The 26,221-nt window shown below is 44.0% G+C and overlaps 1 protein-coding gene across 2 annotated transcripts in view; it reads left to right on the forward strand.

Moving 5' to 3' along the window:
- The window catches only part of LOC125456330 (peroxiredoxin-1-like), a 41,323-nt gene extending 20,697 nt beyond the window's left edge, over window positions 1-20,626 (forward strand). For both annotated transcript variants that reach the window (XM_059647969.1, XM_059647968.1), the window contains 3 exons: window positions 13,142-13,264; window positions 14,238-14,368; window positions 20,053-20,626. In XM_059647969.1, the coding sequence (XP_059503952.1) occupies window positions 13,142-13,264; window positions 14,238-14,368; window positions 20,053-20,138 (340 nt within the window). In that variant the 3' untranslated portion in view covers window positions 20,139-20,626. The remainder of the gene's footprint in view (window positions 1-13,141; window positions 13,265-14,237; window positions 14,369-20,052) is intronic.
- Window positions 20,627-26,221: the final 5,595 nt, after the last annotated feature.

Genomic DNA, 26,221 nt, shown 5'->3' on the forward strand with positions numbered 1-26,221 from the left:
TGGTTTAGTAAACCTCTGAACTGCTTCCACAACATTTACATCCTTCCTCAAATAGTCATAGAGATATACAGCACAGAAACAGACCCTTTGTTCCAACCCATCCATGCTGCCCAGATATCCTAAATTAATCTAGTCCCATTTGCTGGAACCTGGCTCATATCCCTCCAAACCCTTCCTAATCATATACCCATTCAGATGTTTTTAAATGTTGTAATTGTACCAGCCTCCACGACTTCCTCTGGCAGCTTATTCCATACTCGCACCACCCTCTGCGTAAAAAATGTTGCCCCTTAGGTCCCTTTTAAATCTTTCCCCTCTTATTTTAAACTAGCTTTGGACACCCTCACCGCAGGGAAAAGACCTTGACTATTTACTCTATCCACATATTCATTAAAAATTTAGATTTTATAAACCTCTATTAGGTCACCCCTCAGCCTCAATGCTCCAGGGAAAATAGTCTCAGCCTATTGAGATCCTCTCTATAGCTGAAATCCTCTAACCCTGGCAACACCTTGTAAATCTTTTCTGAACCCTTTCAAGTTTAACAACATCTTTCCTATAGCAGGGAGAATTGAATGCAGTATTCCAAAAGTGCCTAACCAATGTCCTGTACAGCCGCAACATGATCTCTGAACTCCTATACACAATGCACTGACCAATAAAGACAAGCATACCAAACATCGTCTTCACTACTCTATGTAGCTGCGACTGCACTTTAAAGGAACTATGAACTCGCATTCCAAGGTCAGTTTTGTGTAGCAACGTTCCCCAGGATCTTACCATAAAGTGTATAAGCCCTGCTCTAATTTGTTCTACCAAAATGTCACACCTCACATTTATCTAGATTGGTGGGGGGGGCGGGTAGCGATGGCTGAGTGGTATTTTCACAGGATTGTTAATCTGGAGACTTGGATAATGTTCTCGGGACCCAGCTTCGAATCCTGCCCTGGCAGAATTTAATGATGACCATGATTCTGTTGCCGATTGTCGGGATAAGGATGGAAGCTGCCAGCCTTACGTAGTCTGGACTACATGTAACTACAGACCTACAGCAGTGTGGTTGGCTCTTAACTGCCCTCTGGCAATTAGGAGTCGGCAATAAATGCTGCCTAGCCAGTGACACCCTCATCCAGTGGATGAATATAAAAAAAAACTCCACCTGCCACACCTCGGTTCATCTAATCAAGGTCCCTTTGTACTCTGAGGCAACCTGCTTCGCTGTCCACTACACTACCAATTTTCCTAACCATACTTCCTGTATTCAGATCTAAATCATTTTTATGAAAAAAACAGTGGACCTAGCACCGATTCCTGTAGCACACCACTGGTGATTGGCCTCCAATCTGAACAGCAACTCTCCACCACCACCCTTTGTCTCCTATCTTCTAGCCAATTTTATATCCAACTGGCTGGTTCTCGCTAGTATTGGCTAATATTGATTAGCAGACTATTAGACAATGTCACATTTCCCTGCATCATATTCCATTTACCAGATCTTTGCCCACTCTCTTAATTTATTTAGTTTGTAGCCACTACTGTAATGTTTGTGCCTGGAATAAATTAGAGTGCCATCTCAAAGGTTATTGTGAAAAATAAAAGCTTATCGTGTAGAGAGTAGTGTATTGACATGGATAGGTGATTGCTTTACCTAGGTCAGCCAGAGTGAAGGCACAGAATCCTAACTACTGATAGAAACCATTTGGCCCATCTAAAAAGAGAGTGCCACCCAGAACCACCCCCTCCCTAACTGGCAACTGAGCATTTACCATAGCTAATCTGCCTATCCCTGGATGCTGCAGGGCAATTTAACACAGCCAACCCACCTAACATGCATATCTTTAATCTGTGGGAGGAAACTGGAGCATGCAGCAGAAACAGGTGCAGTCACCAGGAGAGCGTGCAAAATCCACGTAGATAATCACTCAGTGCCGGAATCAAATCTGGATCCCTGATGCTGTGAGGCTAACCGCTGTGCCTAAATGTGTGTTTCTCAAATTGGCAGGCTACAATGAGCACCGTGCTGTGGAAATTAGTCTTGAGACCTCAACTGATAATTTATGTAAATGGCTTTGACTAAGGGATGGGGGTTGTGGTTGCCACGTTTGCTGAGGAAACAAAGATAGGTCGGAAAGTAAGTTGTAAAGAACTGATGAAACTACCAAAAGATAAGTTGAGTTAGAGGGCAAAGATCTGCCAAACAGAGTTTTTAAATTCGTAGATAATAAAATGTGAGGTTGGATGAACACAGCAGGCCAAGCAGCATCTCAGGAGCACAAAAGCTGACGTTTCGGGCCTTGACCCTTCATCAGAGAGGGGGATGGGGGGAGGGAACTGGAATAAATAGGGAGAGAGGGGGAGGCGGACCGAAGATGGAGAGTAAAGAAGATAGGTGGAGAGGGTGTAGGTGGGGAGGTAGGGAGGGGATAGGTCAGTCCAGGGAAGACGGACAGGTCAAGGAGGTGGGATGAGGTTAGTAGGTAGCTGGGGGTGCGGCTTGGGGTGGGAGGAAGGGACGGGTGAGAGGAAGAACCGGTTAGGGAGGCAGAGACAGGTTGGACTGGTTTTGGGATGCAGTGGGTGGGGGGGAAGAGCTGGGCTGGTTGTGTGGTGCAGTGGGGGGAGGGGATGAACTGGGCTGGTTTAGGGATGCAGTAGGGGAAGGGGAGATTTTGAAACTGGTGAAGTCCACATTGATACCATATGGCTGCAGGGTTTCCAGGCGGAATATGAGTTGCTGTTCCTGCAACCTTCGGGTGGCATCATTGTGGCAGTGCAGGAGGCCCATGATGGACATGTCATCAAGAGAATGGGAGGGGGAGTGGAAATGGTTTGCGACTGGGAGGTGCGGTTGTTTGTTGCGAACTGAGCGGAGGTGTTCTGCAAAGCGGTCCCCAAGCCTCCGCTTGGTTTCCCCAATGTAGAGGAAGCCGCACCGGGTACAGTGGATGCAGTATACCACATTGGCAGATGTGCAGGTGAACCTCTGCTTAATGTGGAATGTCATCTTGGGGCCTGGGATGGGGGTGAGGGAGGAGGTGTGAGGACAAGTGTAGCATTTCCTGCGGTTGCAGGGGAAGGTGCCGGGTGTGGTGGGGTTGGAGGGCAGTGTGGAGCGAACAAGGGAGTCACGGAGAGAGTGGTCTCTCCGGAAAGCAGACAGGGGAGGGGATGGAAAAATGTCTTGGGTGGTGGGGTCGGATTGTAAATGGCGGAAGTGTCGGAGGATAATGTGTTGTATCCGGAGGTTGGTAGGGTGGTGTGTGAGAACGAGGGGGATCCTCTTGGGGCGGTTGTGGCGGGGGCGGGGTGTGAGGGATGTGTCGCGGGAAATGCGGGAGACGCGGTCAAGGGCGTTCTCGATCACCGTGGGGGGAAAGTTGCGGTCCTTGAAGAACTTGGACATCTGGGATGTGCGGGAGTGGAATGTCTTATCGTGGGAGCAGATGCGGCGGAGGCGGAGGAATTGGGAATAGGGGATGGAATTTTTGCAGGAGGGTGGGTGGGAGGAGGTGTATTCTAGGTAGCTGTGGGAGTCGGTGGGCTTGTAATGGACATCAGTTACAAGCTGGTTGCCTGAGATGGAGACTGAGAGGTCCAGGAAGATGAGGGATGTGCTGGAGATGGCCCAGGTGAACTGAAGGTTGGGGTGGAAGGTGTTGGTGAAGTGGATGAACTGTTCGAGCTCCTCTGGGGAGCAAGAGGCGGCGCCGATACAGTCATCAATGTACCGGAGGAAGAGGTGGGGTTTGGGGCCTGTGTAGGTGCGGAAGATGGACTGTTCCACGTAACCTACAAAGAGGCAGGCATAGCTGGGGCCCATGCGGGTGCCCATGGCCACCCCCTTAGTCTGTAGGAAGTGGGAGGAGTCAAAAGAGAAGTTGTTGAGTGTGAGGACGAGTTCCGCTAGGCGGATGAGAGTGTCGGTGGAGGGGGCCTGGTCGGGCCTGCGGGACAGGAAGAAGCGGAGGGCCTTGAGGCCATCTCCATGCGGAATGCAGGTGTACAGGGACTGGACGTCCATGGTGAATATGAGGTGTTGGGGGCCAGGGAATTGGAAGTCCTGGAGGAGGTGGAGGGCGTGGGTGGTGTCACGGACATAGGTGGGGAGTACCTGGACCAAAGGGGAGAAAATGGAGTCCAGATAGGTGGAGATGAGTTTGGTGGGGCAGGAGCAGGCTGAGACGATGGGTCGACCAGGGCAGGCAGGTTTGTGGATTTTGGGAAGGAGATAGAAACGGGCCGTGCGGGGTTGGGGAACAATGAGGTTGGAGGCTGTGGGTGGGAGGTCCCCTGAGGTGATGAGGTCATGAATGGTGTTGGAGATGATGGTTTGGTGCTCGGGTGTGGGGTCATGATCGAGGAGGCGGTAGGAGGTGGTGTCGGAGAGTTGGCGTCTGGCCTCGGCGATGTAGAGGTCAGTGCGCCATACTACCACTGCGCCAGTCTCCATCTCAGGCAACCAGCTTGTAACTGATGTCCATTTCAAGCCCACCGACTCCCACAGCTACCTAGAATACACCTCCTCCCACCCACCCTCCTGCAAAAATTCCATCCCCTATTCCCAATTCCTCCGCCTCCGCCGCATCTGCTCCCACGATAAGACATTCCACTCCCGCACATCCCAGATGTCCAAGTTCTTCAAGGACCGCAACTTTCCCCCCACGGTGATCGAGAACGCCCTTGACCGCGTCTCCCGCATTTCCCGCGACACATCCCTCACACCCCGCCCCCGCCACAACCGCCCCAAGAGGATCCCCCTCGTTCTCACACACCACCCTACCAACCTCCGGATACAACGCATTATCCTCCGACACTTCCGCCATTTACAATCCGACCCCACCACCCAAGACATTTTTCCATCCCCTCCCCTGTCTGCTTTCCGGAGAGACCACTCTCTCCGTGACTCCCTTGTTCGCTCCACACTGCCCTCCAACCCCACCACACCCGGCACCTTCCCCTGCAACCGCAGGAAATGCTACACTTGTCCCCACACCTCCTCCCTCACCCCTATCCCAGGCCCCAAGATGACATTCCACATTAAGCAGAGGTTCACCTGCACATCTGCCAATGTGGTATACTGCATCCACTGTACCCGGTGCGGCTTCCTCTACATTGGGGAAACCAAGCGGAGGCTTGGGGACCGCTTTGCAGAACACCTCCGCTCAGTTCGCAACAAACAACCGCACCTCCCAGTCGCAAACCATTTCCACTCCCCCTCCCATTCTCTTGATGACATGTCCATCATGGGCCTCCTGCACTGCCACAATGATGCCACCCGAAGGTTGCAGGAACAGCAACTCATATTCCGCCTGGGAACCCTGCAGCCATATGGTATCAATGTGGACTTCACCAGTTTCAAAATCTCCCCTTCCCCTACTGCATCCCTAAACCAGCCCAGTTCATCCCCTCCCCCCACTGCACCACACAACCAGCCCAGCTCTTCCCCCCCCACCCACTGCATCCCAAAACCAGTCCAACCTGTCTCTGCCTCCCTAACCGGTTCTTCCTCTCACCCATCCCTTCCTCCCACCCCAAGCCGCACCCCCAGCTACCTACTAACCTCATCCCACCTCCTTGACCTGTCCGTCTTCCCTGGACTGACCTATCCCCTCCCTACCTCCCCACCTACACCCTCTCCACCTATCTTCTTTACTCTCCATCTTCGGTCCGCCTCCCCCTCTCTCCCTATTTATTCCAGTTCCCTCCCCCCATCCCCCTCTCTGATGAAGGGTCAAGGCCCGAAACGTCAGCTTTTGTGCTCCTGAGATGCTGCTTGGCCTGCTGTGTTCATCCAGCCTCACGTTTTATTATCTTGGAATCTCCAGCATCTGCAGTTTCCATTATCTCTTTTTAAATTCGTATATGGGATGTGGGTGGCACTAGCTTGGCCAGCATTTGTTCTCTGTATCTAATTGCCATTTAGAAGGTGTGTGGTGAATTGCCTATTGAACCACTGCGATCCATGTGCTGTAGGTAGACCCACAATGCCGTTGGGGAAGGAATTCCAAGATTTTGATCTGAAGAAATTAAAAGCATGGCCGTATATTTCCTTTTCAGGATGGTGAGTGGCTTGGAGGGAAACTTGTAGGTGGTGGTGTTCCTGTATATCTGCTGCCCATTTGGCCTTCTAGATAGAAGTGGTTGTGTGTTTGGAAGGTGCTTTCTAAGGAGCTTTGGTGCGTTTCTGCCATGCATCTTGTAGATTGTACACACTGCTGCTACTGAGTGATGGTGGGAGAGGGAATAGATGTTTATGAATTTGATGCTAATCAAACATGTTGCTTTGCCCTGGATGGTGTAAAGCTTCTTGAGTGTTTTGGAATTGCATGCATCTGGATAAGTGTGGAGTATTCCTTCCACTACTGACTTGTGCCTTGTAGATGATGGATAGGCATTGGGAAGATAGGAGATGAGTTACTTAATGCTGCATTCCTAGCCACTTACCTGCTCTGGTAGCCACTTTACTTATATGGCTATTGTCCAGTTGTGCTACTTGTCGAAGGTTACCCCCAAAATGTTGATAGTGGGAGTTGGTGTGATGGATCATCATTGAAGAGGCTTTGGTTAGATTGTCTCTTACTTGAGATATTTATTGCCTAGCATTTGTGTGGCACAAATGTTATTGCCACTTTTCAGCCCACACTTAGAAGTTGGCCAGGTCTTGTGGCTTGCTGCATTTGGACATGACTGCTTCAGTATCTGAGGAGCTGTGAATAGTGCTGAGTATTGTGCAATCAGTGGCGAACATCCTCAGTTCTGACTTTATGATGGAGAGAAGATTGATGAAGCAGCTGAAGATGCTAAGATGCCACCCTGAGGAACTCTTGCAGGGATGACTGACCACCAACAATCGCGACCATTTTCCTTTGTACAAGGTAAGACTCCATCCAGCAGAGCATTGTCCTCCTGATTCCCATTGACTCCAGTTTTGCTACGGTTCCTTGATGCTGGACTCGGTCAAATGTAGGTTTGACATCAAAGCCATCAGTCTTAACGTTCTTCTGTCTAAAGTGGAACCAAGGTTGTGATCATGTCAGGAACAGAGTAACACCAGCGGAATCCATATTTTGCTTCCGTGAGTGTGTTATTGCTAAGGAGGTGCTTCTTGATAGCACTGTTGATGACACCTTCCATCACTTTAATTATGATTGAGAGTGGGCTGATGAGGTGGCAGTTGGCTGTATTCGATTTTGCTCTTTTTGTGTGTGCAGGACACATCTAGGTACTTTTCTAACTTTGTCTAGTAGATACGTTGTTACAGCTGTACTGGAATAACTTGGCTAGGGATGAGGTATGTTCTGAATCTTAGGTCTTCAGTACTTTGCTGGAATGTTGCCAGCCTTTGCAGTAATGAGTGACTCCAGCCTTTTCTTGGTTTCATGTGGTGCGAGTCAAATTGGCTGAAGACTGGGACCAGTGATGCTGGGAATGTCTGGAAGAGGCTGAGATGGAAATCTCCTGCTGACTATTAACCCTTCAGCAAATTGCAATGGTGATGGAGGGCAGCTGGAGCAGTTGAATGGACTCTTGCTGGAAAGAGAGGGTACCTTTTGGGGAAAGGGCTGAAAGGAAAGGGAGCAGACAGATGAAGTAATTCCTCAACCCAGTGTAACCCAGAAGGTAAATTCATAGTCTTAGCATAATTTTTATTTATTTGTTCATTTATAGTGACCTAATGCCAGTGGAAATAGAAAATCCTTGCTTCATGAACTGTGTTCTTGTGTAGTAAGCAGAACTTGATGGAAAAAGCATTGTGTCATGGTGGAATTGTTTAAAAGGCTCCTGGCTGAGATGGAGCAGTTGGTGGATGATTTGAAGTTGGTAGTGTCTTGGAGGAGGTTGAAGCTGACCAGGACTGCTCAGGTATTAACAAAGGGAATTGGACCTTTAGGTCAAATCCAAGCACAGGCCCTTCATGTGCATAACCATAATGTTATGGAGGAAGGAAGTTGTACTTAAGATGAATATTCTATTTGCTATAGCCAGACAAATCCAGGTGAAGACCTGATGATCCAGCAATTGATGACTCGATTGAGAATGCAGAGCTGTTGATGGCATCCAGCGGCTTCAACAAGTGAGCAGGTGGCATTCGTGAACAAAAGTAAGGAAGCCCAATGGGTAAAGGCATAGACGTTCACAAATGTCTGTAGTGGATCTTTGAGATACTGACAAGGCTTTCTGGGACAACAGTTAGAGGTTTTTTGATTGCAAGCAAGCCAAAGTGGAGGATCTTGTTTCTAGTGCTGTAAAAGTCCTTCAATCAATTTTCCTCCTGGTTTCCTGCTTGCAATTAACCAGGACAGAATATTAAAGAACTACGTAGCAGAAGTAGTGGAAGGTAGAATTGTCCAGCTAGAGTTGTGGCTTAATAGTGACAAATTCAATTATCTGCCTTTGAATTGTGGGAATTGTGGGATCAAATCATCCAGATCACACAGAATGATTGGACTCCTAAGATCAGGAAACTGGCTACCATCAGGGAGGTGACTTAGGGCATAGATGGAGATTAGACCTCAGGCTGAAGCCACAGACTGAAAAGTTTGTAACACAGCAGCACAGATCGAGTCTTCACTATTCGATTAAGCTTTGCCACTGACACCATCTTAGGGATGTTCAAGAGGTTTTCAAATTGTGACCGGCCTGGGTACTTCAAATGAGATTGATGGCTCTGGTTGATGAAAGCATCGTTATCAAGCTCAGAGACCCCTTTCAGTGCATTGGCCTTATCCTCATCAGGTGTTAAACCAGTTGGGCATCCCATTGAGCGCCAGTGGGGTGCGGGAGCAGGGTGCAAAGTTTGTTCAGGAGAAGGTAGAAATGTTGTGCTAATTAACACATGACCAGCGATGACAACTGTTACTCACCAATTTTGCCATGAGTATCTGGTTGAGAAGTGTGAGCTGATTATCTCTGTGCTCATCTGGGTCTCTGATTCGCAAGGGTGAGACATCCTCTATCACGGCTATAATGAGCTCTCCTACTCTGTATAAAGTTACACATTCCATAGTCTGGAATTTCTAATAGTTGTGACCTGATTGATACTCCACTAGGGAAAAGGCACTTGAGAGTACTGCTGGCGTTGTGATCGAACATACTAATAAGTGAGCAGGTGTCCTTGGAAAACATGTATGGTGATAACTCTGAGCAAAACGTTACATAGAAGTAGAACAGTACAGCACAGTACAGGCTCTTCGGCCCACGTTGTGCCGAACTTCTACCCTACTCCTAAGGTCTATCTAACGTCCACGCCTACCTGATACTATCATCCATATGCCTATCTAATAGCCGCTTACATTCCCTTTAATGAGGCTGATCCACTACCCTCTCCGGTAATGCATTCCATGCCCCTACCACTATCTGAGAAAAGAACCTACCTCTGACGTCTCCCCAGTATCTACCTGCACTCACTTTAAAACTATGCCACCTCGTAATAGCTACCTCCACCCGAGGAAAAAGTCTCTGGCTGTTCACTCTATCTCTACATCTGATCATTTTGTACATCTCTATCAAGTCACCTCTCATCCTTCGTCGTTCTAAAGAGAAAAGCCCTAGCTCTCAACCTTTCCTCGTAAGACTCTTCCCTCCATTCCGGGCAACATCCTGGTAAATCTCCTCTGCACTCTTTCCAACGCTTCCACATCTTCCCTGTAACGAGGCAACCAGAACTGGACACACTATTCCAGATGTGGCCGAACCAGGCTTTTGTATAGCTGGAGCATAACTTCAAGGCTCTTGAACCCAATCTCTCTATTAATGAAAGCTAACATACCATACACCTTCTTAACAACTCTGTCCACCTGGGTGGTAGCTTTAAGGGAACTGTGAACATGATTCCTCTGGTCCTCCACACTGCCAAGAATCTTTCCGTTTACTGTGTATTCTGTTTTCAAGTTTGTCCTTCCAAAATGAATCACCTCACACTTTTCAGGGTTAAACTCCATCTGCCACTTCATGGCCCACCTCTGCATCCTATCAATGTCCCGTTGTAACCTAGAACAGAGCTCCGCACTGCCCACAACGTGACCCACCTTTGTATTGTTCGCGAACTTGCTAATCCACCCTTCCACTCCTTCATCCAAATCATTTACAAAAATCACAATAGAACAGGACTCAGAACAGATCCTTGAGGTACACTACTTGTAACTGAGCACCATGTTGAATATTTTACGTCAACTACCACCCTTCATCTTCTAGGGGCCAGGCAATTCTGAATCCAATCTGCCACATTTCCCCCTATCCCATGCCTCCTTACCTTATGCATGAGCCTACCATGGGGAACCTTATCAAACACCTTACTTAAATTCATGTATACCACATCCACTGTCTACCTTCATCCACGTGTTTGGTCAGCTCTTCAAAGAATTCAGTAAGTTTTGTGAGGCATGAGCTACCCCGCACAAATCCATGCTGACTATCACAAATCAAACTGTGCCTTTCTCAGTGATCATAAATACTATCTCTTCGAGCCCTTTCCAACAATTTCCCCACTACTGATGTAAGACTAACTGGCCAGTAATTACTGGGGTTATCCCTATTCCCTTTTTTGAACAAGAGAATGACGTTTGCGTCTCTCCAATTTTCCGACGCTATATCTGTGGAGAGTGAGGACAAAAAGATCATTGACAAAGGCCCTGTGATCTCTTGCCTCACTTCCTATAGAATCCTTGGATAAATCCCATCCTGCCCACGGGACTTATCTATCTTCAACTTCCTCAAAATTCCTAGTACATCTTCCTTACCAGCATAGACCTTCTCTAGCCTACCAGTCTGTTTCACACTCTCCTCCTCTCCAACTAAGACCCTCCATTATGAGGTCACTTGGTGGGGCATAGGAGTTTTTGACTTTGCACACCCAAGGTGTATTCAACATGTACAGGACCTTAAACAGGAGTTGCTGGAAAAGCTCTGCTAGTCTGGCAGCATTTGTGGAGAAAATATCACAGTTATCGTTTCGGGTCCAATGACCCTTCCTCAGAACTGATGGTAGCTGGGAAAACATCAGTTTATGTGCATCTGGAAGAACAACACTTCATTTTCCACTTGGGGACCCTGCAACCCATTGGACTCAATATTGAGTTCAGTAATTTTAGGGCCTAAAGGCTCCCATGCCCTAGTCCCCTACCCCATACATCAGGACTTGTTATCACATAGCGTGCCATTACACACTACCTACTTTATTCACTAACAGTCCCCATTAACAACAGTTCACACTCTAAATTCGTGAGCATTGACAAGTTGGAGGAAATCCAGACGAGGCAGCTTGTTTCTACTATCACCAGGTATGAGATGACTTTAAGCAAAGGTGATTACACTGGCTGTGGTAATCTGGTAAACCACAGGATCGATTCAAAGGATTCCTTCTTGTCAGAGCCCACCCGTTGCTGGGAGGAAATCAGGGTCTTTGAAACAAGATTTCACCTGAGAATCATGATGTCTGTAGGCTTCCAACATGGCTGTTGTGAGAAAGACTGAAAGCTGAGTTGATTATTGGTTTCGGAGCAACCTCTTGGAGGCAGTAAATTTCAGGAGACAGCAGAGTACAAACACGTAGTAATTTATTGAAATATTCATCAGTGTAATGCAGGGAGAGGCCAAAGACCACCCTAATTCTGGCATCAACGTGTGGGCTCAGTTGCCCCCCCGCCCCGCCCCTTAATCATTGACTCAAATTGGAAGAGAAGTCAATGATGCTCCGAATCTAATACAAGCAAATTGTCCTTTATACATTTTCTTGATAATTTAACGTGGCGGCATGTACTCCGTCTCCTGTATGCTATTGGTTAATCAGTGCTGAATTAGCCAACTATGATTGGGTTTCTAGTACATCACTCTATATTAATAATTGCCTGTTGCAGTGATCTGATTGGACCATCTTAGGATGTGCGAAGTTGAACTTTGCGTGATTACCAGTGACTCTTGTCTCTCAATTATGACATTTGTGTCTGCTTATTCTTCTTGCTGCTGTCCTTGTTAAGAGATAAGTGAGGCCTCCTTCCATTACTTGTAGTTAGTTTTTAAACCTTTCTTTCTAATTTTTTAGTGATTTATTTTTTAATATATGCGTATGTGTGTGTGTGTGGTGTGTGTGTGTTAAATATAATTTATTTGGAAACTATGTATATCTTGAATCTCAATTAAAATCTATTTACAAGATTTTAGTAATCGATATCTTGAATATTAAGAGAAACAACTAATTGGTATGAAATGTTCTTATCTTAGGATAAGAACTGAGTTGATTATTGGTGTAGCAGCAACCTCTCAGAGGCAGTAAATTTTAGGACACAGCAGAGTTCGGGCACGTGGTATTTATTCAAACATTCACCAATATAATGCAGGGAGAGGCCAAAGACCACCCTAAATCTGGCTTTGACATGTGGGCTCAGTCACCCCCTTAATCTTTGACTCGAATTGGAAGGAAAGTCAATGATGCTCTGACTCTAGTACAAGCAAGGATAATAGTGTGCATTACAAATTTCACAGCTACTGTTCTGTTGTGCTGAGAACACCAGTTTTCCCCACTGTCTAATTTCTGTTCAACATGTGCAGCAATGAGTCCAAGCCCTTAAGCATCTCCACTGCAAGATATGGATAGCCGTAAATATGTTTAAAAAATCATCGTACGAAATGAGCTTGAAGCTTGGATATACACCACGTGGTGATCCATTTGATTTTCTGTTGTAGGATTTTGCTGTACTTTATTGCTAGTACCACCAGCACATTTCACATTAAAGGAATGAAACAAAGATAATAAACACCTGTTTAATTGTATACTAACCTTTCATGGGAAAACAAAGTATTACGTTCCGGGGTTCGTTGAGTTCTTATAACACAGAAGGGGAGTGTCAAGCAAAATGGCTGAGAATCCATGATTTATATGACACTTTACTGTAGTACTGAAACTTCAGTAGCAGAAGATTAAAACATTGACCTGTAGATTTCTGGTTATTTGAGTGATTCCAACGTAATTCAAACTAGCAAAATAAAATGAATACAATGGCTGGAAAAATAATCAAATCGAATTTTTCTTTGTATACTTTACCAAATGAACCTCATTTTATGGTAGATATTTTCTGTGTGAGTGTTGTTAGATTCAGTTTTATTGCTGAAATTAAGTTAAACCTAATTTCATTGTGTTTCGTAGGATCAACACTCCAAGAAAGCAAGGAGGACTTGGTCCAACAAAAGTTCCTTTAGTATCAGACCTTCGTCGCACAATCTGTGTAGATTATGGTGTCTTAAAAGATGATGAAGGCGTTGCTTTCCGGTCAGTTATTGCGATTATATGATCGAGAATAAGATATAGTGTAGAACTGAAGGTCACTATTAGAGTTAGGTTAGTAAAGTACTGATCCAGAAATGTAAAACTCTCTTGAGACAAAACCTGGATTTGAGTCTGAGAGAGCAAAATAGATCTGTGTTTTAACCATTGTCTGACAGGCAGAAAATTGTTGAATGAGGGGTTAGAATACCAAAAATCAAAATATAGCCACCAACTGTACATGTGTTGACCACCATGATATTAACAGTGGCCATTCAATCCCTTGAAAAGACCGCTACTAGAAAGCAGGCAGGACCTCCAAAGATGCAAAAGTCATACCCTGATAGCATCCTATGATTTCTGCTCACTGGCGGCATAGGATGGTGTGAAAATCTAACTGACAAGGTGGACCTGGAACCCGGGCCTCCGAGTCCAGGGGTAAGGGTGCTACCACTGTGCCACAATCACTACTTTCATACTTGATTTCTTTTTGTTTGAAATAAACGTTAATATTCTCTTCCTAATCACTTGCTGTACTTACATAAAACACAAAAAGTTCATATGCATCATGATATAGATGTCTCTCTAATTTCTGTTATGAAATAATATACTGCTTTTATATTCTAACTGTCAAAGTTGACAAGTCCACAGTATCCTATATTATACTCTATAGTAGTCAAATTTTTAATTATTTAACTTACCACTACCCCTTTCAAGGACTTGGTGTCCTCTTGACAACTTAATTTGTAGAAAATTACTGCCAATGTCAATTTAACAAATTAACATAAAGTTGAAGAAAATACTAGCAGTCTTCAATAATTTCTCGAGTAAGAAATTTTGGTATAATTTGAAATTACTTACAGTACATCAGTAAATTGGTAAACTGAAAGTTTGTTTCTCAAATCCCAACATTGCATCAACATTGTGATTGATATTTGTTGCCAAATAAAATTTAAATATTGTAGTTGTTTTTCTTCAGAGGTTTGTACATCATTGATAATAATGGTGTTCTGCGCCAGATCATGATCAATGATCTTCCTGTTGGGCGTTCAGTGGATGAGGTCATGCGGCTTGTTCAAGCATTCCAATTTACAGATGAGCATGGTGAAGGTAAACAAGCTTTTTTGAGATTCATACCTTTAAAATTCACACTTGGAGATATACATGTTTTAAAAAATGATATTTGTGTTACATCTAAGGCGTGTATTTATATATGATGCTTTTCTGTAGAGCTGTGTTCCAACACTGGGATAGCAAGCCAGATCACATTAGACTAGCTTACACTGAATATTGTAACATAGTGAATTTAGAAGATTCATTGACTCTCAGAATTGCCCAGTTGTTTCTAACCAGATTTTATGGATAACCAATTTCAGATAAATTTAAAGAAATAGCATAAGTTTAAAAATTAACAATTTATTATGAATGCTGTAACTTTAGCAGAGCAAAGTTTAAATAACAAGGTAATCTAATTGATGTCTATGATTTAAACCAGTTCTTTTTGTAACTCCTGCTTACACACCTAGTAAAAGGATAAATTGGAAAGAAAATAGAGTTTTAATTGCCCAGTTCACTTCAGCAGTTTTGAAAGATTCTTGCTAAACTTCGTGCAGTCCTTGGTTAATGAGTTGTTTACCAACACATGGGTCTGTATATTAGGTAGTTCTTCTATAATGTGATTTGTTCTTTTGTGACCTCATGTTGTAGAAAATTGCCATTAAAAAAATTGAATCATAGGGAAATCGCTATAGAAAATCATAATACCTGCACAGCAGAAAGTTCACATTATCCAAACAACATCCACTATTCATCAGTCGATTCCAACCAATTTGCGTTAACGAAACACGTGTTATAACAGAACTACCTGTACCTTGCTTGAATTCTGAAGTCATCGGTCAGTGCAAACAGCATCTGTAGACCGCTGAAAACCTTTACTCATGTCTTGTGTTTCACAGGACTGTTCTGTTTTCTCTCTGATCTTTCAGTAATTCAATAACTGAATGTAAAATAGAGAGCAACCAAACCTGCCCAGCAGGTTTCACACAACCACTGTCTTGATGCAGACAGGCAGAGTTAGTGTGGTAACAAGGTGTAGAGCTGGATGAACACAGCAGGCCCAGTAGCATCAGACGGGCAGGAAGGCTGACGTTTCGGGCCTAGAACTGAGTGTTCTGAGGAAGGGTCACTAGAACTGAAATGTTAACTCTGTTTTCTCCGTCACAGATGTTGCCAGACCTGCTGAGCTTTTCCAGCAACTTTGTTTTTGACACCCTTTATTTACACGTACTTAGTATTTGACACTGGTTTGACTTCCTCAGAGCCAGCTCTGAATGAGCAGAACCTCAAACACTCCTGTTTATGTTTATCAGCAAGGGCTCCCTGATTTGGGCTGTTAACCTGGTCCAATCAGGGAACTCGTATTCTGTGAAGTCCACCTGGCTGACCTTGTTACAATCGCTATAGAACATAGAAACTGTAGACCTGAAAAATGTGGGATACTTGTTTCAGAGATAGTAGGAACTGCAGATGCTGGAGAATCTAAGATAACTAGCTGTAGAGCTGGATGAATACAGCAGGCCGAGCAGGAAGGCTGACGTTTCAGGCCTAGACCCTAGGCCAAAAACGTCGGCCTTCCTGTTCCTCTGATGCTGCTTGGCCTGCTGCGTTCATCCAGCTCTACAAGTTGTTATCTCAAATGTGGAATACTGATGCTTTTCATTGCAGTATTTAAGTCTGCTGGATAAAGTAATTCTTCAGTACATTAAAGCTCCATGGTAACCACAACGATACTGCCCTAACACAGCTCAGCACACATCAACAGTGACCACTGCAACTTCTCAGTATTCATTTCCCTGTAATAAAAACAAAATGCTGTGGATGCTGGAAATCTGAAACAAATACTGGAATTGCTGGAGAAACGCAGCCAGACTGGAAGCGTACATAGAGCAAAAAGAGTTACTGTTTCAAGTCTGATGCGACTCCTCAGATATGACTCCTTTCAGAATTGAAAAGAGTTGGAAAGTGGTGGCTTTTAAATTGTTAATGGAGGAGGAGTGATGGAAACAGGTGGTTTGGAAGTCCAGTGCAAAGACAAATGGGTTGCTAATAGTGGTGAAAGGGAAATGATTATGCAAAATAATTGTAAGTTAAGGCGTGAAAGGGACAAAATGGGTCCTCTCTTCTGAGACCAAAGTAAATAGGATACATGCAAGATAATGCTGCTGGGGAGTGGGGGGAGATAGAGTGAAGAAGGTTAATGTCGTAGAGGCTGGGGATGTAGGAACTGCAGATGCTGGAGAATCTGAGATAACATAGTGTAGAGCTGGATGAACACAGCAGGCCAAGCAGCATCAGAGGAGTAGGAAGGCTGACGATTTGGGCCTAAACACTTCTTCAGAAATGGTGGAGGGGAAAGGGGGTTCTGAAATAAAAAGGGAGAGAGGGGGAGGCGGATAGAAGATGGATAGAAGAGAAGATAGGTGGAGAGGAGACACACAGGTCAAAGAGGCGGGGTTAGAGCCAATAAAGGTGAGTGCAGGTGGGGAGATAGGGAGGAGATAGGTCATTCCAGGGAGGACGGACAGGTCAAGGGGGTGGGATGCGATTAGTAGGTAAGAGATGGATGAGAGGCTTGAGGTGGGAGGAGGAGATAGGTGGGAGGAATGACAGGCTAGGGAGGCGGGGATGAGATGGTCTGGTTTTGGGATGCAGTAGAGGGGAGGGGAGATTTTGAAGCTGAATGTGAACTTCACAAGCTTGTTGGAGAGAGCCATTTTCTGGCATTTGTATGGCATGACTGCTACAAATATCTGTTAGCCCTAGTCTGGATAGTGTTCAGGTTTCAACGCATATGCACTTGAACAGCTTCAGTATCTGAGGAGTTATGAGTAGCGCTGAACATTGTGCAATCATCAGCAAACATCCCGCAGTTCTGAACTTATGATAAAACAGCTGAAGATGGTCTAACCTAGGACATGCTTTGAGGAATTCCCGCAGTGATGTCCTAGGACTGAGATGATTGACCTCCAATAACCACAACAGCAACCTTTTTTTGTGCTAGGTATGACATCAACCAGTGGAGAGTTTTCATCCAATTCCCACTGACTCCAGTTCTGCCTGGTCATCAAGGGAAGTGACTCTTAACTCAACTCACCTTTGGAGTTCAGCTCCTTTCTCCCTGTTTGGACCAAGGTTATAATGAGGCAAGAACCAAGTGGTGGAACCTTAGCTGAGTATCAGTGAGCAGATTGTCCCTTTGCTGTTGCTGCTTAACAATACTTTCAACAACTGCTCCATCACTTTGCCAACTCTAGATCGGGGTATGAAATTGGCCAGATTGGATTTGTCCTACTTTTTGTAGGTAGAACATTACTGGGCAATTTTCCACTTTGCCAGGTAGATGTATCTGTATTGGAGCAGCTTAGCAAAGACTGCACCTAGTTCTGGAACTATCCCTAAATAAATTCTGCCCCATTGGTGGTGGAACAGTGATAAACAACAGGAAGGGAACTGCCCTGGGAGACCTCAAAACTGAATCTGAACCCCACGAAATCTCACTGCACGATGGCAAGGAATTCCCCCCTCTTCTTCCCCTCCCCAGCGCCAAGTTGATTAAATAGTTTTCCTTCATGCTCAACACCACTTTGTTGAGGACAAAATTTGCCAGGGCACAGATGTCCTCTGGACTTTAATGTTCATCACCAAGATTAGCTTGGGAGCACCACTACTGATATAACAAGCTAAGACCTAAAGGACCAGCTGCAAAACTGGCTCCGAGTACTATTGTTGGAATATTGCTAAGATCCATAACCTTTGCAGTATCCAGTACCTTCAGCGGTCTCTTGATATTACCCTGGAGTGAATCAAATTTGTTAAAAACTGGCATCTGTCATGCTGAGAATCTCGGGGGACAAAATAAATCATCCAGTTGGCACTCCTGGCTGAAGATTGTTGCAATTACTTCAGCCTTGTCTTTTGCACTGTACTGGACTGTGCCATCCTGGAGGATGGGAATAATTATGGAGCCTCCACTTCCTGTTAGTTGCCTCATTGTACACCACCATTCACAACTGGATACGGTATGACTGCAGAGCCTAGGTTTGATTGGCTGATTATGGGATTGCTTATCTTTGTCTATTGCATGCAGTTTCCACTGTGCATGCAGGTAATTTTGAATTGTAGCTTCACCAGGTTCACACCCCATTTGTAGGTATGCGTGATGCTGCTCCTGGCATGTCCTCTGGTTGATCCCTGGTTTCACGATACTGGCTGAGTACGCAAAATGCAATGACATTACGCAATGTGATTGAATGCAATTCTGCTGATGACCAGTAGCAACTCATGGATGCCCAGTTTTGAGTTATTAGATGAATTCGTAATCTTACCCATTTAGAATTTTGGTAGTGCCACACAGCATGAGGCAGGTTATCTTTAATCTGAAGATGGACTTCACCCCCACCAGGATTGTGTGGAAGTAACCCAGTAATTCTGAAATGGAAATTGTATCTGCGACAGATATATTATTGAGGCTCAGTTCAGGTATATTTTTCACTCTTTCGGGCTCCCTCACCGCTCAGAGCCAGTTTTGCAGCTGGTCCTTTAGGCCTTAGCTTGTTATATCAGTAGTGGTGCTCCCAAGCTAATCTTGATGATGAACATTAAAGTCCAGAGGATATCTGTGCCCTGGCAAATTTTGTCCTCAACAAAGTTTTGTTGAGCATGAAGGAAAACTATTTAATCAACTTGGCGCTTGGGAGGGGAAGAAGAGGGGGGAATTCCTTGCCATCGTGCAGTGAGATTAAGTGGGGTTCAGATTCAGTTTTGAGGTCTCCCAGGGCAGTTCCCTTCCTGTTGTTTATCACTGTTCCACCACCAATGGGGCAGAATTTATTTAGGGATAGTGATGATGGTGTTTGGGACATTGTAGTATATAATTTTGAGAGTATGACAATATCAGGCTGTTGCTTAACTAGTCTATGGAACTGCTCTCCAATTTTGCTACTAAGACTAGATGTTGGTAAGGAAGAAGAGGTGAGAATTTTTGAGATGAGCAAGTGGTTCGAACTTTATCGGGCCATGTGTGAGAAGGATGAGCAGTCAGTGGGAGGAGGCCATGCAGTGCTCCATTTAAAACAGTATAAGTAAATGATCAAGGTGCACCTTCAAATTATGACAACAAAGGTGTTGTTTGCTGGAATTAAATTTGTGCTTCGCTTCCTCACTCTGTCTCTCCATCTATGCTGAAGCCAGCACTGGCTCAAAACATAAAATGGTAAGTGATCAGATAAACCACGCACTGGCTGGTGTACCATTTTTGCTTCTGACTGGAGGGTGTGGGCTAATCAACTTTAATGTGTTTATTTTGTAACCACTTACTTTCCTGGGCGGCATGTTGGCTCAGTGGTTAACAATGCAGCGTCACAGCCCCAGGGACCCGGGTTCGATTCCAACCACGGGTGACTGTGTGGAGTTTGCACATTCTCCCCGTGTCTGCGTGGGTTTCCTCCTGGTGCTCCGGATTCCTGCCATAGTCCAAAGATGTGCAGGCAAGGTGGATCGGCCATGCTAAAATTGCCCATAGTGTTCAGGTGTGTTTCAGTTATAGAGGGATGGGTCTGGGTGGGATGCTTCAAGGGGCGTTGTGGACTTGTTGGGCTGAAGCGCCTGTTCCCACACTGTAGGGAATCTAATCTAATCTAACCATTTCCTAATAATGGTTAGGAAATTCATAATATGGTCATTCTTCATAAAGCCACTTGTTTAATAAATATTGATTAAACTTTCCTTTCTTGCAGTTTGTCCTGCTAATTGGAAACCTGGTGCTGACACCATCACACCTGATGTAGAAAAAAGCAAGAATTACTTTGCAAAACAGAAATAACTTCTGGTTTGTGTATGGTTCATTGTGACCAATATAGAATATTAGACTGTTAATTGTGTAGCTGAAATAAGAGTTGTTTTTAGTGAGCAGATATTTTGCTGCTGTTTGCAGAGACTAAAACTGATAAGTATGAGCATACATTTTATGCATTGAAACTCTCTGCTCAGAGCCTCGCTTGATAAGGTGTGATTCAAAGCATTTGGAATGGAGGTAAATATGCCTAATTTGTGTACTCCTGGTGTTTTGGTAATTAATTTCTATTACTGGAAAATCAAGAGGCCGTGAGTTAGGCGTGTTAAGCCCAGTGCTGCCTGATTTTGTTGTGCTTGTTGAGTGAAGCTCTGTGCCAGGAGCAAAGTCTTGCAAATTTACCCTGTACCTGACAAAATCAGTTTCCATTTGTGTATTAGTTAGAATGAAGCTTCAGTTCTGAAGCTAAAATGCTCCAGTGTTTCACAAGAATTGGAGCATAATGGTGACTTTGATTAAACCAGTGTTTGGTAAAATTCATTACATATTTTGTGCATTTGTCAGTACAAAAATAAAAATTTTGAAAAGAAGTGTGAGTTTACTTATTACATTTTTTTTACTTTTGTTCATTGGTACTGAAGTTGATGTGCATTAGCAGTGCTAAGGTATTGAAGAACAGGTACCTTAACATGATAGGTGCAGTGTGTGACTGCATCACCTGTTGCAGTAGGAATTAGAGGCAAATGCTAGAGCATGCATGCTTGTGGCTGTGAAGGTTATGTCAACCCTCAGCTTTTAGATATTTTCTAATCAGCCTGTTTGGAGATGTTATCACACGCCTCTAAAGCAGATGGACTTGAACAATAGTCTCCTTGTTCAGAGGTAGGGATACACAATTGTGTCACAGGAGCCCTTCTGGCCCTCAGCTTTTATATTATAGACTCTATCAGGTAACATAACATTAGTGTCAGAGATAATGGGAATTGCAGATGCTGGAGAATCCGTGATAACAAAATGTGGAGCTGGATGAACACAGCAAGCCAAGCAGCATCTTAGGAGCACAAAAGATGCTGCTTGGCCTGCTGTATTCATCCCGCTCCACACTTTGTTATACCAGCAGGAAAGATGAACCTAATCTCTCCTAATCATTCCGTTATATGGCGATAAGTCCGTTTAGGTTCTTCAAGACACGGTTGAAAAATTGTCACATGATCTAGGCTTTGCAATGCATCTGTGTTCAGCAGAAAATTGTGTTAACTCATCATGTGCTGATCCTGCAAACAACAGAATACATGCAAAGTTTGAACATGTAGTTGTCATACTCCATCACTCCATTTGTGTTATATATTCCATCAAACTTCTTGTGCTGCTGCATCATATTCAGCACCTGAATTCTTGGCAATGAAATTTTTGTCTTACATGGCAATATGACTCCCGTGCAGTATTTTCCACCATGCTGACTGCAATGCATTTACTCGCCCTGTGTCTCACCAAGTGCAAATGTCCCTGTACTCCCACTACTATCTATATAATAAATAGTGTTGTAGAACATAGAGCAATACAGCGCAGAACAGGCCTTTCGGCCCTCAGTGTTGCGCAGACCTGTGAACTAATCTAAGCCCATCCCCCTACACTATCTCATCATCATCCATATTCTTATCCAAGGACTGTTTAAATGCCCGTAATGTGGCTGAGTTAACTACATTGGTAGGCAGGGCATTCCACACCTTACCACTCTCTGAGTAAAGAACCTGCCTCTGACATCTGTCTTAAATTTATCACCCCTCAGTTTGCAGCTATGCCCCCTCATACAAGCCGACGTCATCATCCTAGGAAAAAGACTGTCACTGTGCACCCTATCTAGTCCTCTGATCATCTTGAATGTCTCTATTAAATCCCCTCTTAAGCCTTCTTCTCTCCAATGAGAACAGACCGAAGTCCCTCAGCCCTTCCTCATAAGACCTTCACTCCAGACCAGGCAACATCCTGGTTAATCTCCTCTGCACCTTTTCCAATGCTTCCACATCCTCCCTATAATGGGGCAACCAGAACTGTACACAACATTCCATGTGAGACTGCATGAGCATTTAGTACAGTTGCAGCATGACATCATGGCTCCGGAACTCAATCCCTCTCCCAATAAAATCTAACACACCTGTGACGGATAGTAATTGTTGGTAGGTGAATGATGGGGGTGCAGTATGCAGAGTGTATGAAATTAGTGGTGCAGTTGGTGCCACAAGGAGATCCACTGATTGAACTGGACCACTTATGTGAGGAAATTGAACTTCATATGACAATGCTACTTATGCCTTGGCGTTGATGACCACAATGATATGATTGCATTACCGAGAGTTTGTGTGGACAGTATTCCTTATTCCCTTTGGACAGATGACTAGTCTCTTCCTTTGCAAGTCCTCAATCTCAGTGCCCAGTGAAGCCAGAAAATTTTAGAACAGTTTTTCTTCTGTTGTGTCTTATTTATTTTTCTCCCAGACCTAACCCACTTTTACAATGGACTTACTTTTGTTATTGCAAATTAAACACTTTGCTCTCATTCCTCATATTTATGTAAAATATGGTGTGTTTGATCAGCAATCTGATGCCATTCTGCCAATCGTTGGTAATATGGAAGGCAAACTCACCAAAATTGCAAAGTCACTCACCATTTTGAAGAAGAAATATTTAGCAGACTGATATAAAAACAAAGAACAGAAAATCAAAAGCAGGAAGTACTGGAGAGTTCAGCATATCGGACAGCATCTATAGAGAGAAAAACAGAGTTATGTTTTGAGTTTAGTGATCCTTCATGTTCTGTGCTCTGCTCAGGTGTGTTACAATTCAACAGTATGCATACTAATGACTGCAGATAACAATCATGTAAACTACCTAACAGCAAGAACTTTGCAATTGTAAAGGAAATGAAGGATTGTGATCCCCTTTTACTTTTTGGTTCTTACTCAATTTCACTTCCTTGGAATGTGATGTGCATATGTGAGCTGGATTGCATATGGTGTTGCAGCAAAAGATGTGTAACATTATCCCTGGTTCAAAAGAAGAACAATGCATTTTGAGGTGCAAGGAGTAACATAGATTTGGATTCCCCACAATGAGAACACCAACAGCAGCAAACAAGTAAGTCTGCAAAGTACATATAAATGAGAACAAAATGATACCAAATGCTCATCATATTACAAGTGGGAAGCACAGCATGCTGGGGTTGTGTTGGGGTGATTCAGCTTTGGACAAATTTAATGAACACAAAGACGTCTTCAGATAATTGGAATGGCACCAAATTTAAAAATAATAATCAGACAGTACTTTGAAATATAGTATGAGAGATGAAGCCTTTCTGAAGTCCTTTGTAAAATGTATCATGATCTTTCCATTCATATAATTTAATTAATGATGCATGTTGCTTTAATTACATACTTTCGAGTCCATTTGTCACCACGTATGAAGATAAATGAATGAAATTTGTATAAATTTATTGTACTATTCTGATCTGGACTTAGTTATACTGCAGTGTAAAAAAAGTTCAATGTTTTTAATTTTCAACAGTCTGGTAGTGAACGTGTACGTTTATGGTTTACTCACTATTGCTTCACAGAGAATACAGATAATCCAGGTAATCCCTTTAATTGTTTTAATTTTAGAATGGTGGGATTTTGTGATTCATGAAAATATTACAGCTTTCCAAAAATTATTCTTTGAAATTCAATAGTGAATTATATCACAAAATGTATAATTAATTTGTATTCCCTTTTGATACACTTTGTTACAGCACCAAAACAATGGATGACTTCAAACACCCATTCCTTCACCACCAATGCTAAGTAGCAGCAGTGTGCCCTGTTTACAAGATGTACTGCAGAAATTCATCAGATCGTCTTAGACAGCATTTTCCAAACCTGTGACTGCTTCCATTTTGAAGAACAAGGGCAGCAGACACATGGGAATTTGCTAGTTCCCCTCCAAGCCACTCAAAGGGCAGCAGACACATGGCAATGCCACCATTTGCTAGTTCCCCTTCAAGCCACTCACTTTCCTGACTTAGAAATGTATTGTCCTTTTCTTTCAGTGTCATTGGATCAAAATCTTGGAACTCCCTCTCCAAATGCATTGTGGCCCCTTCTACATCTCATGGACTGCAGTGGTTCAAGAAGGGAGCTCACCAGCATCTTTTTAAGGGCATCTAGGGAGGGTAATAAATGCTGGCCCAGTCACCAAAGCCCATAATTTGTGAGTGAATAAACAAGCCCTTTCAATCTGTAGAGTGTGTTTAACTAAGTAAAATATCTCAAGACACTACACAGGTGTGTAGTCAGGCAAAAATTGATATTGAGTTAAAGGAGGAGGTCTGAGAAGTAACTGAATGTTTGTCAAAACAATTCATTTTAAGGAATTGAAATACGTGAATAAGAAATTTAAAATGGAAACATTGGTGGATGATGGGCCATTCCACAGACATTACAATTCAATTTCCATCCACACACTCAAACACAAGCATACTTTGATCATTTTCCTTCTAATAAACTTCATAATTTCAGGTTGCTGTTTCTTGATAGATAATATAGCACCAGCTCTTGAGCAAGCCATTGTACTTCTGAAGATGCATAGGTGGAAAGTTACATTTAGTTTGCAGTATAAGTAACTGTGTTCATTGTGGTTTTCAAAACATAACTGACTATTTCAGGTAGAGTGGAGATATTGTTGAGTTTTTTGATGAGTTTTTTGCTTCTGTCTTTACGAAAGAAACGAACTTTGTAGTGAATGAAACCTTTGAAGAGCAGGTGTGCATGCTGGAATGGATAGAGATAGAGGAAGCTGATGTGCTGAAAATTTTGTCAAACATTAAGATTGACAAGTCGCCAGGCCCGGACCAGATTTGTCCTCGGCTGCTTTGGGAAGCGAGAAACGCAATTGCTTCGCCACTTGCGAAGATCTTTGCATCCTCGCTTTCCACTGGAGTCGTACCTGAGGACTGGAGAGAGGCAAATGTAATTCCTCTCTTCAAGAAAGAAAATAGGGAAATCCCCGGCAATTATAGACCGGTAAGTCTCACGTCTGTCGTCTGCAAGGTGTTAGAAAGGATTCTGAGGGATAAGATTTATGACCATCTGGAAGAGCATGGCTTGATCAAATACAGTCAACACGGCTTTGTGAGGGGTAGGTCATGCCTTACAAACCTTAGAGTTTTTTGAGGATGTGACTAGAAAAGTTGATGAGGGTCGAGCTGTGGATGTGGTGTATATGGACTTCAGTAAGGCATTTGATAAGGTTCCCCATGGTATGCTCATTCAGAAGGTCAGGAGGAATGGGATACAGGGGAACTTAGCTGCTTGGATACAGAATTGGCTGGCCAACAGAAGACAGCGAGTGGTAGTAGAAGGAAAATATTCTGCCTGGAAGTCAGTGGTGAGTGGTGTTCCACAGGGCTCTGTCCTTGGGCCTCTACTGTTTGTAATTTTTATTAATGACTTGGATGAGGGGATTGAAGGATGGGTCAGCAAGTTTGCAGACGACACAAAGGTCGGAGGTGTCATTGACAGTGTAGAGGGCTGTTGTAGGCTGCAGCGGGACATTGACAGGATGCAGAGATGGGCTGAGAGGTGGCAGATGGAGTTCAACCTGGATAAATGCGAGGTGATGCATTTTGGAAGGTCAAATTTGAAAGCTGAGTACAGGATTAAGGATAGGATTCTTGGCAGCGTGGAGGAACAGAGGGATCTTGGTGTGCAGATACATAGATCCCTTAAAATGGCCACCCAAGTGGACAGGGTTGTTAAGAAAGCATATGGTGTTTTGGCTTTCATTAACAGGGGGATTGAGTTTAAGAGTCGTGAGATCTTGTTGCAGCTCTATAAAACTTTGGATAGACCGCACTTGGAATACTGCGTCCAGTTCTGGGTGCCCTATTATAGGAAAGATGTGGATGCTTTGGAGAGGATTCAGAGGAGGTTTACCAGGATGCTGCCTGGACTGGAGGGCTTATCTTATGAAGAGAGGTTGACTGAGCTCAGTCTCTTTTCATTGGAGAAAAGGAGGAGGAGAGGGGACCTAATTGAGGTATACAAGATAATGAGAGGCATAGATAGAGTTGATAGCCAGAG

This window comes from Stegostoma tigrinum, chromosome 8 (assembly GCF_030684315.1).
Source record: "Stegostoma tigrinum isolate sSteTig4 chromosome 8, sSteTig4.hap1, whole genome shotgun sequence".
In the NCBI taxonomy this organism is placed as follows: Eukaryota; Metazoa; Chordata; class Chondrichthyes; order Orectolobiformes; family Stegostomatidae; genus Stegostoma; species Stegostoma tigrinum.